At 34.2% G+C, this 16,464-nt stretch overlaps 1 protein-coding gene across 3 annotated transcripts in view; it reads right to left on the bottom strand.

Annotated features, from left to right (window-relative positions):
• The window catches only part of JAK2 (Janus kinase 2), a 156,327-nt gene that overhangs the window by 2,695 nt on the left and 137,168 nt on the right, over positions 1 to 16,464 (bottom strand). For all 3 annotated transcript variants that reach the window (XM_058565750.1, XM_058565751.1, XM_058565752.1), the window contains 5 exons: positions 11,848 to 12,037; positions 11,116 to 11,240; positions 10,774 to 10,946; positions 1,916 to 2,033; positions 251 to 364 (listed from right to left, as the gene is read on the bottom strand). In XM_058565750.1, the coding sequence (XP_058421733.1) occupies positions 251 to 364; positions 1,916 to 2,033; positions 10,774 to 10,946; positions 11,116 to 11,240; positions 11,848 to 12,037 (720 nt within the window). The remainder of the gene's footprint in view (positions 1 to 250; positions 365 to 1,915; positions 2,034 to 10,773; positions 10,947 to 11,115; positions 11,241 to 11,847; positions 12,038 to 16,464) is intronic.

The following is a 16,464-nucleotide window of genomic DNA, read 5'->3' as shown; positions in this document are numbered from 1 at the left end:
AGAGAAAATAAAACAAAATTACAATGAACACAAAGTGCCATCTTTTAATTGGTGGAAGACATGAATTCAGAACTTCAACTTAATTTTCCTATACAAGCATGTGTCATGGCTATGCTTAGATCCACAGTCATATGATTATGCTATTTATCTAAAAGCTCAGCAAATTAAATTTCATAAAGTGACCTAAAATCCTTGGGTAAAAAGAGAAAGAAAATGCATGATTACTGTGGATAAAAAAGTTTTTTGTTACCTCATCTGGGCATCCATCTGGTCTTGGTAATCTTCCATTATTCTTCAGGAGTTCTATCAAATGAAACACAATCATCTGTCCTTGTTTGTCATTGCCAATCATACGCATAAATTCCTGAAAAACAAACCCACGTTTCAATGAGATTTTTTTGATATATTTAATTTGAAGCAGAATTCTTTCTCAGCTTCTTCCAGTAAATGGGAAAAATTCTGTATATGTATGTTTTCTTATATGTTTGAAACCTTTTAAAAACAGACTATTTTAAGAATCGATAACTTCCTTTTCAGTCATATTTCAGAAAAGACTGTTAAATATGGAACCTCTATAATGCCATTTATGGAAATGTAATATTACATAACTGTAATATACTCAACACAAATTCCCTGAGAAGTGCCCAAAACAAGGGCCCAAAAAAACATATTTACTTTGGTTTTTTGGTTGTTGTGATTTTAACACATCATATTACATTTCAGCTGAAATAAAAAGTTGAATGTGAAAGAGGACATAATAAAAAGAAAATGCAGAATGAATATTTAAGCATAAATGCAATGGAGGAAATGTTCACATGTTAAAAATTCATAAAATTAAAGTCTGAACTATAAGCTAGAGAAACATTTACAATCAACACATCATTTATTTACATATAGAGAGCTCTCATAAACTGGTAAGAAAAATTACCAATATAAAAATGGGAAAAGCACATGAGGAGACATTGTACACACACGGATACTCACAGTAAACACTCAATAAATATGTACTCAGTCACATTAATAGGAGAAATGCAAATTAAAATCAAATAGATACAACTTCTATGAATTTGGCAAAACTGAATAAAAATATAACGGTCAATACTGGCAAATGATGAAATGTACAATGCACTGCTATTGAGAGTAATTTGATAGAGCTTTTCTGGAATGCATTTTGAAATAATCTAAAATCTTTAAAAGAGTTCATAACTTTTCATTTATAATTATACTTTTATTCTAAGGTGACAACCAGAAATAAACATAAATATTTATGTAAAAGAATGTTCACTATGTTCATTGAAGCGTTCCTTAAAAGACTGAAAAATGGAAAATGATTGTCCAGAAATTTTATCTTTATGATGAAATGCTACCCACAATTTAGAAGTCATATTTGCAGTAAATATTTACTAATATAGGAAACTATCCATACTTTAATACAAACTGTACAGTATGATCTTTATTTTATAAAAACTATTTTTAATAAAATTTCACTTTTATACATAAAATTAAAAGAAGCCTGGAAGAAAACATATCACAATATTAAAGTAGTTATCTCTGAGTAGTTGAATTAGAGATGCTTTTTATTTTTTTTCATATTTTCCTATATTAAAAAAACTACAATGTACAGGAAAAAAATTACTTTAAAAGCTTTATTTTAACTTTTCCAATAATTCCTAGAATGAATGAGCTTATTGAATTTACTAAAAATAATATTAAGACAATATACTAAAGAGTATTCAACACCCTCTTTTTAAAAATTCAAGTTAATTTAATTAATAAGTTTAGGGTTATTTTGGTGGATATTGTCTTACAAATAAGAAATGAGAGACTCTAAAATGAGCCCTAAGCTTACTATTATTCTTTGGAAAAATATTTTCTCATGTTAAAAAAGCTGAAAGTAAATAAAAAGCACACTGACCGCTGGTGGACTTTTACTCTTCTCAATATACGTGAAAAGTTCATACAGAACCACTCCAAAGCTCCAAACATCTGAGGCCACAGAAAACTTGCTCTCTGTCAGTGATTCTGGAGCATACCTGTAATATATGGGAAGCATTTAAAAGACAGTTACTTGATGTGCCAACTCTTGATTCTACCTGCAAATCATTGGATTAAAAAAAAAATCATTGGATTAAAAGGTGTACAGAAAAGAGCTGACATAGCAGGCCTGAAGCTGCCATCCTCAAAAAGGCCTGCTTGCAATGTTGACCCTTGACTGGTGCCTGGGAACTTAGATTTGAGGACAGTTTCCACAATTCCTTAAATGTTGAGTGGTTCACTGTGCCTAAACTGCTTCTGCAAACAAAATGGTTTATGCTGAACACCTGCTTTCCTTCTGAGACTCTGGAACTTTGGTATGTGCCAGGCAGAGTGTGCCTACGTGACCAGTTCCAATAAAAACCTTAGGCACTGAGTCTCTAATGAGCTTCCTTAGTAGATGACATTTCACATGTGTTGTCACAATTTACTGCTGGGGGAATTAAGCATGTCCCACATGACTTTACTGGGAGAAGACCCTTGGAAGTTTGTGCTTGGTTTCCTCCAGCTTTGCCTCAGATGCCTTTTCCCTTTGCTGATTTTGCTTTGTATCTTTTCCCTGTAATGAATCATAGTCATCAACTCATTGCCCCGACACCAACTACCCTGAACCAGACCAAGCCCCACCGCAAGAGGAGCACCTGCGCAGATAAGTGAACTGAGCCTGGGCGCAAGTGAATACCCACCTCTCCCTTTTGAATATTCATTCCCCATGCAAAATAAAAGGCCCCTGCTGTCCTGTGCTCCAGGAGAGCCACAACTTTGGAAATGATTCCCAGCGGACTCCTATTTGATGTAAATAGGCTCTACTTTGTGTGACAACTACTTCTGGTGGAGAGTCTGATTTTAATTCGCCAGGAAGCGACCCCACTTTGGTTCAGTAACAGTATGACTGTTTGCTGAGTCCTATTGATACTGGCCCTGATATCAGTTCCCCTACATTAAACCCAGCATATATGGGGTTAAAACCAAAAGCACTCATCCCCTTTCCCTGCTTCCCTAAGTTACATTCATATGTAAATATCAGTTTTTTAAAAAGTTACAAATTGTTAGAGCCCAGGTGGCCTCATGCTAACATTTTGGCTAGTTATGGGTCCTTTGAGGTTTGTTACAGGGAAACTGATATCCAGAGAACATCAAGAAGCTGAAGCTTCCCAGACCCCAACTCCTTGGCTTCCTGGCACCAGAATCCACCCTCCACCAGGGAGGCAGACAACCAAGGACACTCATCTGCAGATTTCCTTATCTTGCTATCCTCCTCCCTGCAAGCAGCCTCACAAGGCCAAATGCAGGCTGGAGGGAAGGCGCAACCTGCAAGCCCACAGGCTCTCCCTCCCTACAAGCAGCTGCATTCCTTGCAACCTTTAAAACCCCTTGCCTCCCATCTTTCAGGGAGACGAGATGAATTTAAGGGCTCACTCTCGTCTCCCAGCTGAGGTCACCAGAAATAAAAATCTTTCCTTGCGATAAGCCTGGCGTTCCAGTTTTATTTGGCCCTTCTTGTGGGGCGGGTAAAGAACCTGTGTATGTGTCTGGTAACATTATGAGTCCTCCTAGTGAATCATCAAACCTGAGGGCGGTCTTGGGAACCTCTGACACACAAAGATAACTAAAATCCAAAAAAAAAATTTTTTTGTCTCTATAGGTAACACCAGCGTTAACTGCAAAGTATCTTCTAAGAACTGAAAAATAAGCTGCTCTTTGCAAGTTAAGCTCTAATTGAACCCTGATAAGTATCCTAGAGAAAAAATGGCTTCTAAGCTGAAGCATGACTTGAAGCTATTAACATATAAAAGAAAGAACCTGTTAATCAGAAAGGGGGTAATGATGAGAGGGAGCACAAAAAATAGAAAGTCACAGGGGGAAATGGTGTCATTGTTTACTCAAGCATCAACACTATCCAAGGGAGAATTTTGGCCAATGGACTGTGAATATCATGATTCCACTGCTAATGGATTTATCCTCATTACAGAGGATGGTGACAGAGGTATGTTCTGGCCTGATGAGATTAAAAGTATGAATTACATAAATTTAATCTTTCCTTCAAAGTTTAAGTTTTCTCATTTCCACAAATCCTCCTCTGACTACTCAAGGTCTTAATGACCTTATGCTACTGAATTTCTATAGTACTTCTAGTCTGTACTATGCAATTAACCATGTAAAGGTATAGTCTTTCTATATTTAGTTAAGAAATTTTTACATATTTAGTTACTTTTAAATGTATGTTAGTTTTATCCCACAAATGAAATATAATTTCCTTGAAGACAGTGTTACTCCCCCAACCCGTTCAAAATATTCTCTTCCTTTGGTTTTCATGAAAGCACTCTTGGTAATTTCTCTCCTCATCTCCAAGGCTGTTTTTCTCTCTCCGATCATTTATGTAAGGATAAATACAAATCAGAAAAGAAAAAAAAATAATTCTCCCTGTTGAAAATGAGGGACTTCCTCTTTTCTTAGAGCATTTACTTCAGAAAACTTGTACTTGTAAATTCTTTCTCTTTGAAATATATGTTTTTTTTTTTTTTTTTTTTTTTTGCTGAGAAAGATTAGCCCTGAGCTAACATCTGTGCCAACCTTCCTCTATTTTGTACATGGGTTGCCGCCACAGCATGGCTACCAATGAGTGGCGTGGGTCTGCACCTGGGAACTGAACCTGGGCTGCTGAGGTGGAGCGTGCTGAACTTAACCACTAGGCCCCGGGGCAGGCCCCCTATGTAAATCTTTTTAAAAGCTTTTGCTTAAAAGCCTCTTGCCAGCTTTATGATCCAGGAATGTCGTTCTCAAGGACGTAGGAACCATCTCTTTGGAATGTAATCATCAAGGAAAATGGAGCCCTACCTCCCAGTTTCTGTGGGAGGATAGAAGCCTAACTCTGGCAGGTGCCTCCTTCCAAGTTGCAAAACTACCTCCTGTCATAAAGATAGGAGAAGTTTATTCTTCCTTTGGATAAAACCAATTAGCTACTACAGATGGTCACTCCAATTACCAAGTGAATTTAGGATGAACTGTGGGTGACAAATGGTGTTGTCAAGTCCTCTTGCTTGAAGCCTAGTTATTGTTCATCTTGAGAACGTGTATATAATAGATTGAATCTGCTTGGCAACATGAAAGGATGAGATTTCTTTCTGTCTTTGCAATCTCTTAGCAGATTGCTTGTGACACACATTACTTTCTGGATTAATGCTGTTTTCTTTCTCTTCTATCTTTATGGAGAGGTTTTCTCGGTTTGGAGGAGAGTTTGTTTTTAGTTATATTTCCCCAACACTTTCCTGTCTTTTTTCCATTCTCTAAATTTGAGTTTCCCCAAAATTCCATCATCAGATCTCTTCCTGTCAAAAATCTTCCCTTAGATAGTATCATCCATCTATATACTAAAGTCTCCTAAATTTATAACCATTTCTTTGACCCTTCTTTTGTGCTTCAGACTCACTGAACATTTCTGTATTAAAGTTCTATATGCAAAGAGAACTCCATCTCCACTTTTCCAAAACCTGCTGATTATTTTACTTTCCCTACGCAATGAATGGCATCACAATCTATCCAACTCCTCAAGATAGAATCTTAAGAATTATTTTTGACTCATATTTCACTCCAATGTCCAATGAGCCACCTCGTCCCTTTAGAGTATATCTTAGAAAAGTCTCAAATCAGTCTCCTAAACCAAAACTACTGTTACAGTCTTAGGTCAGATCCTTATCTCATGACTAGTACAGAGAGGTCTTCAAACCAGGTGGAGTCACCCCAGGGATATACAAAGATCTTCCAAGGGGTACTCTACAGCAAAAACAGCATAAGGATCCTCCAGGAGTCCAAAACTCTGCTTCAATGATTTAAAAAAATATTTTAGCAGAAGCATTTTTCCCTCAGTTCTTCTTAATACTAACCCCTAGGACATGCTGGAACATGCTATTAGCTTAAAACAAAGAGCACTTTTGAACAACAAAAGCAATATAGATGACAAAGACTCTTTTAAATGATACTGTAATTTTTTAAGATATGATGGCTAAATCCTATGGATAAAAATTATATGTGATTTCTTTCAGACTTCAGAGTTAGTGTTCATTATTCAATGTTAGCTAAAACCTATTTTATCAGCTCATATTCTGAAATATTTATATAAAATTTAGTCAACTTCATTTCATTGAATACAACATTTAATATTTTTTGCTGCTAATATAGAAATAAAACTATATGCCAACTAGCTATCTGATTAGTTTTTAGCAGTATATAGCTTTCTTTTTCAAAAATACATAGGAAAAATTTGATCATGATGAAAATGATGTTATTTCTGATTTTTATACAAGTTTCTTATTTAATGATTCCCCAAAGTCAAACATCACAGTTTGATATATACCTCCCCCCAAAACATTTACTGAAGGAATACTAGGCATTTTACCATATACCTTACTTCATAAGTTATAATCTTAGCTACATTTTATTCTGTATTATTTATTATAAATTAAGTAATGAGAAATGATTTATCTTATTTTCATAACTTAATATGAAATTTATTATACGAGATATATATCATTTTAAGCTTATCTTGACTGGTCTTGTGATTTATCTTTTCAAATATTCAGGGAGAAATACAAGGTCCAAAACTTATACAATTTGGAGGCTTTCTTTATGACAAAGAATATAAAATTACACATAAAAGTGAATATTTAAAATTAGAAAAGAAGGAATCTTGGAAGGAAGGCACTCTGGTGGATATGCTCTGTTAGCTTCATTATAAACATGCCTCTGTACATGTGTTCTGCAACTTATTTCTGTGTTTTAAAAATACTATTTCATAATATTAATATACTTGAATTAAAAAATGAAGTCAGACTTTTTCTGTCAGAAATTAAGTATGATTTGTTTTTGAGGCCTGGCATTGCTAAATGGGTTGTATGAAGGACATTCTTCATAAACTGACTCAACCTTTGAGGCAGCACAAATGTTTGCCATATTTAAATCATGTATTTAAAATATTGGAAAAGATGTTATTAAAAAATACTGTATTGAAATTAACAATATTCTGTTTTTATAACCTCTTCTGAATGTATCAGTTTAATCAAGATGCCACTAAATGAGAGTAACACCATGATTTGAATTAATTTGAAAAAGTTTTTTGGTATATTCCCAGAAATTGAGAATAACTCTAATGATTGTGTAGTAAATCCAGTTTTGAAAATCAAGTGGGTTTAATTCTTTGCTTGCAATAAAATTGAAAAAGGAATGGATCTAATGAAATTGCCAGATAAATTTTAGTGGTAGATCACTGTATATTTTTTTGCTACATATCTCAGAAGGAGTCATAGAAATGAATGATATTGTTATAACAATACTCCTTCCATTCCTATCTACTTATTTACACAAACAGGTTTTCTCAGTGTTTACATCTATAAAATGCAAAGTAAACATAGATTTCATGCTGAATCTGGTCCCATTATAGAAATAAATAACATTCATCCAACGATACAGGAACTAATTGGAGGAGGGAAAAAGTCCCATTTATTTTATTAAGAAAAGTCTCCAACAAAATTTTTTAAACAATTATCCAAATTTGTGTTGTATGTTGTTTATATTGCTTTGGAAAATTTTATGCAGATAATAACTTCAATGATAACTCAATCCAGAAGAGAAATGTGAATACTTATGAGTTTCGTGATCACAGGAAATTTAAACATTAATTTCAATTTATATACATATTTTGGTTACAAAGGAGATAGATGATCAAAAGATTTTCCAAGTACAAAATATAACACATTATGTAAAATTCTGGGTGAGAAGAGAAGTAGAAATATAATTTTAAGGACAAAAAGGAATGATGTAAAGTTTCTATCAAAAATAAAATGTCTTCTCCTATACATTTTAAAGTGGGCAACAACGGCTATCAAATTGCTGTGGTATTAGATATCATGGGATACATCTAAAAAATTGATATTAACTGTTATTTAATGTCAATATTTAAAATACTTTAGAAAATATATTATTTACAACTATTTAAATTTATAAGAAAAAATTTAGCTATCAATTTAAAAATGTGCAAGGATACAGTTTTTCATAATTCTTCCAGTAGGTATATATACACAAAAGGTTTGAAAACCAATGGCCTACATTCCTGCAAAAGTTGCCTAACTAGCCTTCTCTCTGCTGTTAGCCTCTCCTTAATATGATGTACCCTCTATACCAGCAGTTCTCAAACCTTTTGGTCTCATGCCCCCACACAGTCTTAAAAATTACTGAAGTTTCCAAAAAGCTTTTGTTTATGTGGCTTATATCCACCAATATTTACCATATTAGATATTAAAACTAAGGAAATATAAAAGTATTTAATTCATTAAAAATAACAATAAATCCAGTACATGTTAACATAAATCACATTTTTATGAAAACAACTTTCCAAAACAACAAAAAATTTTATAAGAAGAGTAGCATTGTTTTACATTTTTCCAAGTTTCTTTAATGTCTGGTTTAATAGAAGACAGATCTTATAGCCTCTGGAAAATTCCACTACATTCTCATGTAAAAATGAGAGTGAAAAACGCAAATAACATACTAGTATTATTATGAAAGTACTTTTAACCTCATGGAATCCTTAAAGCAGGTACCGGAGGTCCTTACATTTTGAGAACCGCTGTTCTCCACCAAGAGTAGAGCTATCTTTCTAAAATATGACTCTCACCATGTTATTCCCTTGGATAAAGCCTCTACAATTTCCCACCTACACACTGTGTACTGAATAAGGTCCGAACTCATTAACATAGCACACAGGGCTCAAACCGTTCCAGTTGCAATTACTCCCTATGTGTTCTGTGATTATGCCATTCACTTGCAAGCCCCTGATCCTCTTGTTCTTGTCATCCTCCTCATGGAATGCCCTTCTTCTTGTCTATTTGATAAACTATTAATCAACAGTTGAAATGTCATCTCTTGTGGTTTTCTCTGATTAATTTAAACCCTCAGCAGAATTATTTGCATTCTTATATTTTCTCTTCTTCTTCTTCATTATTGCACTTACACAATGCACTGCAATGATTTGATTACACATTTAATTTTTCCTAAACTATGAGCTCTTAAAGGGAAGGGATTATGGGTAGTGGACCTGTCAGTTGAATTGGCCTGCCATATCAAACTTTTCCTTCTAGTTCAGCCTTCCTAGTAAGGGACAGTTTTTTTTTTCTGATGTTGATCCTATCTTCTTAGCCCAATCTTGTATGGTGTTTGGAACATTGTGGGTGCTTAATAGAAATTTATTAAATTGTATTCATTAAGTATGTCCAAATCACTGGAAATTCATATAACTAATCTTTACGGATTGCTAGTTAATTCCATTTAACTTCTTTAATTTCTCATTCTAGAAAAAAAGAATGAAATTCATGTATCACTGGGGACATGACCAAATAGATAGTCAAGTTTAGATGTATCTTATTTTGTAGTTTCATTTATATCCTAAAAATAATTAAATGATGGCAATGCTAACGATTATCATCAGGATATTCCTTATAAAGTGTTTTTATTATTATGAAAAATTTCAAACATACACAAATTACAGAACAATGAACAACTATGTACCTGCCACTTAGCTAAATTCATTGCCCTCCTTATTTTATCTACTACTCCCCACCTCCACTCCACTGGCTTTATATGAAGTAAATTCCAGACAAGACAGTATTTCAGCCATAATTATTTCAGTGTGCATCTCTGAAAGATAAGGATTCTTCTTTAAAACATGTTCACAATACCATTACAAATTACTCTTCTGTGGAAATAATCCATTTGTTCTAAATCATTGGAGCTTTCTTGCCTAATTTCCTTCCAGACTAACAATTTGAATAGCTGGGATTCATTGTAAAATTTACAGACACAAAATAAAATGAAGATAACTAACTAACACATTCAGATGATCCATGAACTTAGCAGTAGCTAACTAAATAATCTATATATTTCTAATAATTCTGATTAATCCCAGAAAAATATTTATAAGTTGACAGTTACATTGTTTATATTAGTAATTCTAATTTTCAAGTCAGATACCCAAGATGTAAATAAAATGTACTTACCTAAAACAAATAAATAAAACCCATCCCTTAACACTAAAATTTGATTCAAACAACATAATCTTAACAGTATTATTTCAGCAGATGAATAAACCAGAATTAAAGTCAATTTGGAGTGTATCCCAAACCAAAACATTTAAATATAATTTCACCAATTCATCCCTATAAAACAAAATGTAAATGAACTAAGCCATGAAAAAGAAAACCTTGCATCAAAGCACAAATCAATGAAAACAACAATGTATACCATATACAAGACAGGTTTGCATGCTCTTCACAACTCACAATTTTAATTGAAAATGAAAAATTACCTTTAGCTTCAAATTGCTGCAACATATAAAATATTTAACTAATGCCAGATTAAAGCACCATCATGGTTAAGAAAGCTTAAAAGCAAAACTCTGTGTTTGAATCCTAGTTCTGCCATTTATTGATCATGGGACATTGAGCAAGCTATGTAACCTGTCTTCGCTTCAGTTCTCTCACGCTTAAGATGGAGATCATAATACATATTCTCCAAGGGTTGTTGTAAGGATTAAATGAAATAATCCATAAAATGAATTTAGCCCAATGTAACCATATTATAAATTTTCACTATTATTATAAAAATATAAATGACAAACTATTAATAGTAAAAATAAAGTTTGAAGTTTGTGCTCTAAAATTTCACTTTATTGTACTAAAATATACTCACCAGAATATGGGACTTTCACCAGGTTCTTTCACTTTGTAGTATTCTTTGTCTTGTGGTAAGACTTTGGTTAACCCAAAATCTCCAATTTTAACTCTGTTTTCATTCTCCACCAATATATTCCTTGTTGCCAGATCCCTGTGGATATACCTTTTTGTACCAAGATACTCCATACCCTATGGATAAAATAACATTTTTCTTAGCTAGTTTTATAAACATAAACAATTTAAATGGTCTTATCTTTGTATACTCCCTTAATTATCTAAGAAAAACTCTAGAGGATTTCTTAACAATTACTTCAACATGCTCTCTTCATCTACAACAAACAGCCAGAATATTAGGTACCTTGCATATCTGAGATGTGTACTGCAGAAGTTTTTTATGATCTATCCGTTCTTTATGTTTTTGGAGATAGTCTCGTAAACTTCCATATGGTAAATATTCCATAATTAATCTTAGATTATGCCGACCTTTTAATACACAAATGGGAACATAATGTTTTACTTTGCCATATTTTACTGATGAAATATTAGAAAACAACCATAGATGAATGACTTATATAAAATCTGAGTCTAAGATGACAAAACTTGATTATAAATTAAAGGTGATGTAGTAGTTAAGAACACAGGCTTTTTGAATCAAAAAGTTTTGAAAAGAAGCTTTAAAAATAGTTATATTTTAGTCTTCTGTAACTCTTTATACAAACCAAAATAAGCTGATGAGAAAACTTCCTTTCTCCTCCTCTACACTGAACAAAGCATCTAATTTAAAAAACAGTATTTTCATGGAAAATGTGAGCAAAGACTATTTCTTTCTTTAAAAATGATATTCTCTTGGCAAGTTTAAGCAAGAATGGTAAGCACCATTCTCAGTGAAGAGGATGATTAACCAATTAGCCAAAGACTTCCTGTAGTTATAGCCCACCATCGCCAAGTACAAGTACTCTGCAGCCACATAAAATGCTTCCCCGGGCACTTGCATACTGTAAGTCCAGATCTTCAGACATTATATGTTTCTATCACCCAGGATGCCAAAGACATACCTTGAGTTCAAAAATAGGTTTCAAGGGCAACATACCAGCACTGTAGCACACTCCCTTGTACTTTACAATGTTGTCATGCTGCAGGGATTTAAGGATTTCGATTTCTCTTTCAAAGTCTCTGAGGTGTTCTTCAGTACTATGCTGGAGCTTTTTCACAGCCACCACCTCCCCTGTGTTGTCTTGTAGAGGGTCATAACGGCACATCTCCACACTCCCAAAATTACCCTAAACAACATATCACATTAGGATAGAACTCTCAAGTTTTCAAGACAAATTACTAATAAATTCCAATTATACAGGCAATTCCAGTAGCTAGAATTAGCAGACATAGCTCTAAGCTTACATTAGGCAACTTTCATTTTTTTTGTGTGTGTGTGAGGAAGATCAGCCCTGAGCTAACATCCATGCTAATCCTCCTCTTTTTGCTGAGGAAGACCAGCTCTGAGCTAACATCTATTGCCAATCCTCCTCCTTTTTTCCCCAAAGCTCCAGTAGATAGTTGTATGTCATAGTTGCACATCCTTCTAGTTGCTGTATGTGGGACGCGGCCTCAGCATGGCCAGAGAAGCGGTGCGTCAGTACACGCCTGGGATGGGAACACGGGCCGCCAGTAGCGGAGCACACGCACTTAACTGCTAAGCCACGGGGCCTAGGTCACTTTCAGAATAAGAAAAGGAAATAATATTTCAATAGGTGGGTAGTAAAACTATATATTTAATTTCTTAAAAAGGAATTATAGGCTGAAATATAAACAATTTCTAAAAATACAATTTCTAAATTTCTAAATAACACAATAAAACAATTTATAAATAATATAATTTCTAAAAAGCATTTAAACAAATCATGAACATTAATTATTAAGATACACCAAGGGACATGCCAGGGAATTCCTGAATTTCCATCTGTAACTTCCAGGAAGAACTTTGCTTCTTCACAATATACCTTCTGATATCACTGTCAGTGAGTTGGATGGAATAAGGGTCTGTTATGGACTGAATGTCTATGTCCCCACAAAATTCATATGATAAAGCCCTAACCGCCAATGTGAGGGTATTTGGAGACAGGGTCTGTGAAGAGGCGATAAAGGTTAAACAAGGTCATAAGGGTGAGGCCTTAATCCAATAGGCCTGGTGCCTTTATAAAAAGAGGAAGAGACACCAGAGCTCTCTGCCACATGAGGATACAGTGTGAAGATGGCCAAATGCAAGTCAAGAAGACAGTCCTCACCAGAAACCAAACCCTGCTGGAACCTTAATCTCCAACTTTCCAGCCTCCAGAGCTATGAGAAATAAATGTCTGTTGTTTAAGCCACCTAGTCCATGGTATTTTGTCTGTAGTCTGAGCAGACTAATACAATGTCTGATTTATTTGCTGAAGGAAGTAAGAAATTTTTGGCCTACGGGGATGTTCCTACATTTTTTTAAAAGGTCAGTCTTCAAAGAAATATATTCTCTTTTTATTTAAGATTCATTATTTAATAGAACTGACAAATTGATATATAACATTTAAAATTAAATATAAGCTTTTGGAATTAATCACATTAGTATATTTTAGATATTACTGCATTATTAAAAAATAAAACAACATAGTCCTTGAGCTATAAGATTCTAAGTGACTATATTTTCAATTATACACTTGACGTCAATTAAAAAAAAAAAAAAAAACCTAGACCATATGTAAACTCAAAGTTAAATCTCCACTTACACGAGCCACAAGCAAGGTGGATAAGACCCGGGACTCTGGAGTCAGACACATTAGAGGTAGAATCTTGGTCCACTACTCACTCTCTTTGGGACCTTGGGCAAGTCACTTCCCTCTCTAATACCAGTTTTCTCCTTCTTAAAATGGAGGATAATAAAATACCTATCTCATATTTCTGTTGTGAGAAATTATTCCAAAACATAACTTAAAAAAACAAAAGTGGGTTTGAAAAAACAAAATAGAGTTTCATATTCTTTCTTCCTACTTAACAATGTGTCAATAAAATTTATTTTCCTGTGCCATTAGATATTCCTTTAAAATATGATTTTTTAATCACTGCATATTGTCTCATGAATTTTTAAAATTGGAAACATAAACATATAATGTATAGAAAAGTCTTAAAAATACATTCATGTCATGGAACAACAAAAGACCCCGAATAGCTAAAGGAATCCTGAGAAAAAAGAACAAAGCTGGAGGTATCAGACTCCCTGCTTTCAAAATATACTACAAAGCTATAGTAACCTAAACAGCATGGTACTGGCACAAAAACAGACACACAGATCAATGGAATAGAATCGAAAGCCCAGAAATAAACCCAACCATCTATGGACAGCTAATCTTTGACAAAGGAGCCAAGAACATACAATGGGGAAAAGAAAGTCTCTTCAACAAATGGTGTTGGGAAAACTGGATAGTCACGTGCAAAAAAATGAAAGTAGCCCCTTACCTTACACCATACACAAAAATTAACTCAAAATGGATTAAAGACTTGAATGTAAGACCTGAAACTATGAAACTTCTAGAAGAAAACATAGGCAGTACGCTCTTCGATATCGGTCTTAGCAACATCTTTTCAAACACCATGTCTGACAGGGCAAGAGAAACAATAGAAAAAATAAACAAATGGGACTACATCAAACTAAAAAGCTTCTGCACAGCAAAGGAAACCATCAACAAAACGAAAAAACAACCTAACAGTTGGGAGAAGATATTTGCAAACCATACATCTGATAAGGGCTTCATCTCCAAAATATATAAAGAACCCAGGCATCTCAACAACAAAAAAACTACCAACCCAATTAAAAAATGGGCAAAAGACCTGAACAGACATTTCTCCAAAGAAGATATACAGATGGCCAACAGACACATGAAAAGATGTTCAAAATCACTATCAGGGAAATGCAAATCAAAACTACAATGAGATATCACCTCACGCCCGTCTATAATGGCTATAAAACAAGACAGGAAACAACATGTGTTGGAGAGGATGTGGAGAGAAGGGAACTCTCATACACTGCTGGTGGGAGTGCAAACTGGTGCAGCCACTATGGAAAACAGTATGGAGATTCCTCAAAAAATCAAGGATAGAACTACCATATGATCCAGCTATTCCACTGCTGGGTATTTATCCAAAGAACTTGAAAACACCAATTTGTAAAGATACATGCACCCCCGTGTTCATTGCAGCGTTATTCACAATAGCCAAGACTTGGAAGCAACCTAACTGCCCATCAAGGGATGAATGGATAAAGAAGATGTGGTATATATACACGATGGAATACTACTCAGCCATAAGAAACGATGAAATCCAGCCATCTGTGACAACATGGATGGACATTGAGGGTATTATGCAAAGTGAAATAAGTCAGAGGGAGAAGGTCAAATACCGTATGATTTCCTTCATTAAGTAGTAGATAATAACAACAATAAACAAACACATAGGGACAGAGATTGGATTGGTGGTTACCAGAGGGGAAGGGGGGAGGGAGGAGGGTGAAAGGGATAATTCAGTATATGTGTGTGGTGATGGGTTGTAATTAGTATTTTGGTGGTGAACATGATGTAATCTATGCAGAAATAGAAGTATAATGATGTACACCTGAAATTTTTACAATGTTATAAACCAATGTTACTGCAATAAACAAAAAATTAAAAAAAAATACATTCATGTCATTTCAATGATATTCATAACTATCTGTGTACATCTCTATTAAGGATACTTTCTTAAGAGTAGAATTAGCTGTTTAAAGAATACAGACATTTGAAAAGGCCTTGATACATGCTGCAGCGGAAACTCTCTTGAAGGGGTTACCAATTTATATTCTAATAAGCAGTGGAAAAAGTGTCAATTTTATCATATCTTGCCAACATTGGCCATTATAATTTTTCTAAATCTTTATCAATTTGATAGGCACAAATCAATCTTACGGCTTTAAGAAGGAATGCCTCTATTTTCTTTTGGAAGAAGAGGGTGAAGACAAACACTGAGAGTGAAGAGATAGCTTCAGGATAGCAAACCAGAAAGGATTGTGATGTTTGGAATGGGCACCAGAGAAGAAATCAAACAAGGGAGAATAAAAGAACTACCAATAAAAGAGTCCTAAGTGCCAGTCAATGTTGGAAATCAATTTGCAACAGACACAATAAACATTTATATCTGATTTTTTCTTATACTGTTTGAGAGATGGAAGCTCAAATAGAAAAAAAAAAAACTTGAATTGTATTGTTCCTGTACTAGGAAATGACAGGGAAAATAAAACAGATAATCAAAGGAGGGAGGGTGATATAATTGTGGATACCAATGAAAGCAGAGTTTAAATGGTCTACCAGGAGATCTACCCAGTCTAGGAAAGGAGAGAGCTGAGTCGAGAAGATAGCTAACAAGCTTTAGGAAGAGGAAAGGGTCCAAGATACCAGCAATAACAAAGATTCAAAAAGAAGGATTTACGTGTTGGGAAGAGTCAAAAGATACAAAGTTACAGTTAGAGAGGGAGATTTCAGGGTCTGAAACTTCCTAAGTAAAATTATTATAAGGGATTATAGAGTTTAAAGTGAACTCATTTAACATAGACATAGATTTGAGGTAGAGAAGTTGAAGAATTTAAAAAAGATATTGAAAGAGTGCCCAAAATAACAACAGGAATAAGGTGAAGATGAAAACAATGAGT

The sequence above is a fragment of the Diceros bicornis genome, chromosome 22, assembly GCF_020826845.1.
Source record: "Diceros bicornis minor isolate mBicDic1 chromosome 22, mDicBic1.mat.cur, whole genome shotgun sequence".
Lineage (NCBI taxonomy): Eukaryota > Metazoa > Chordata > Mammalia > Perissodactyla > Rhinocerotidae > Diceros > Diceros bicornis.
The sequence above is the reverse complement of the archived record's forward strand: the minus strand, read 5'-3'. Positions and strand labels throughout refer to the sequence as shown.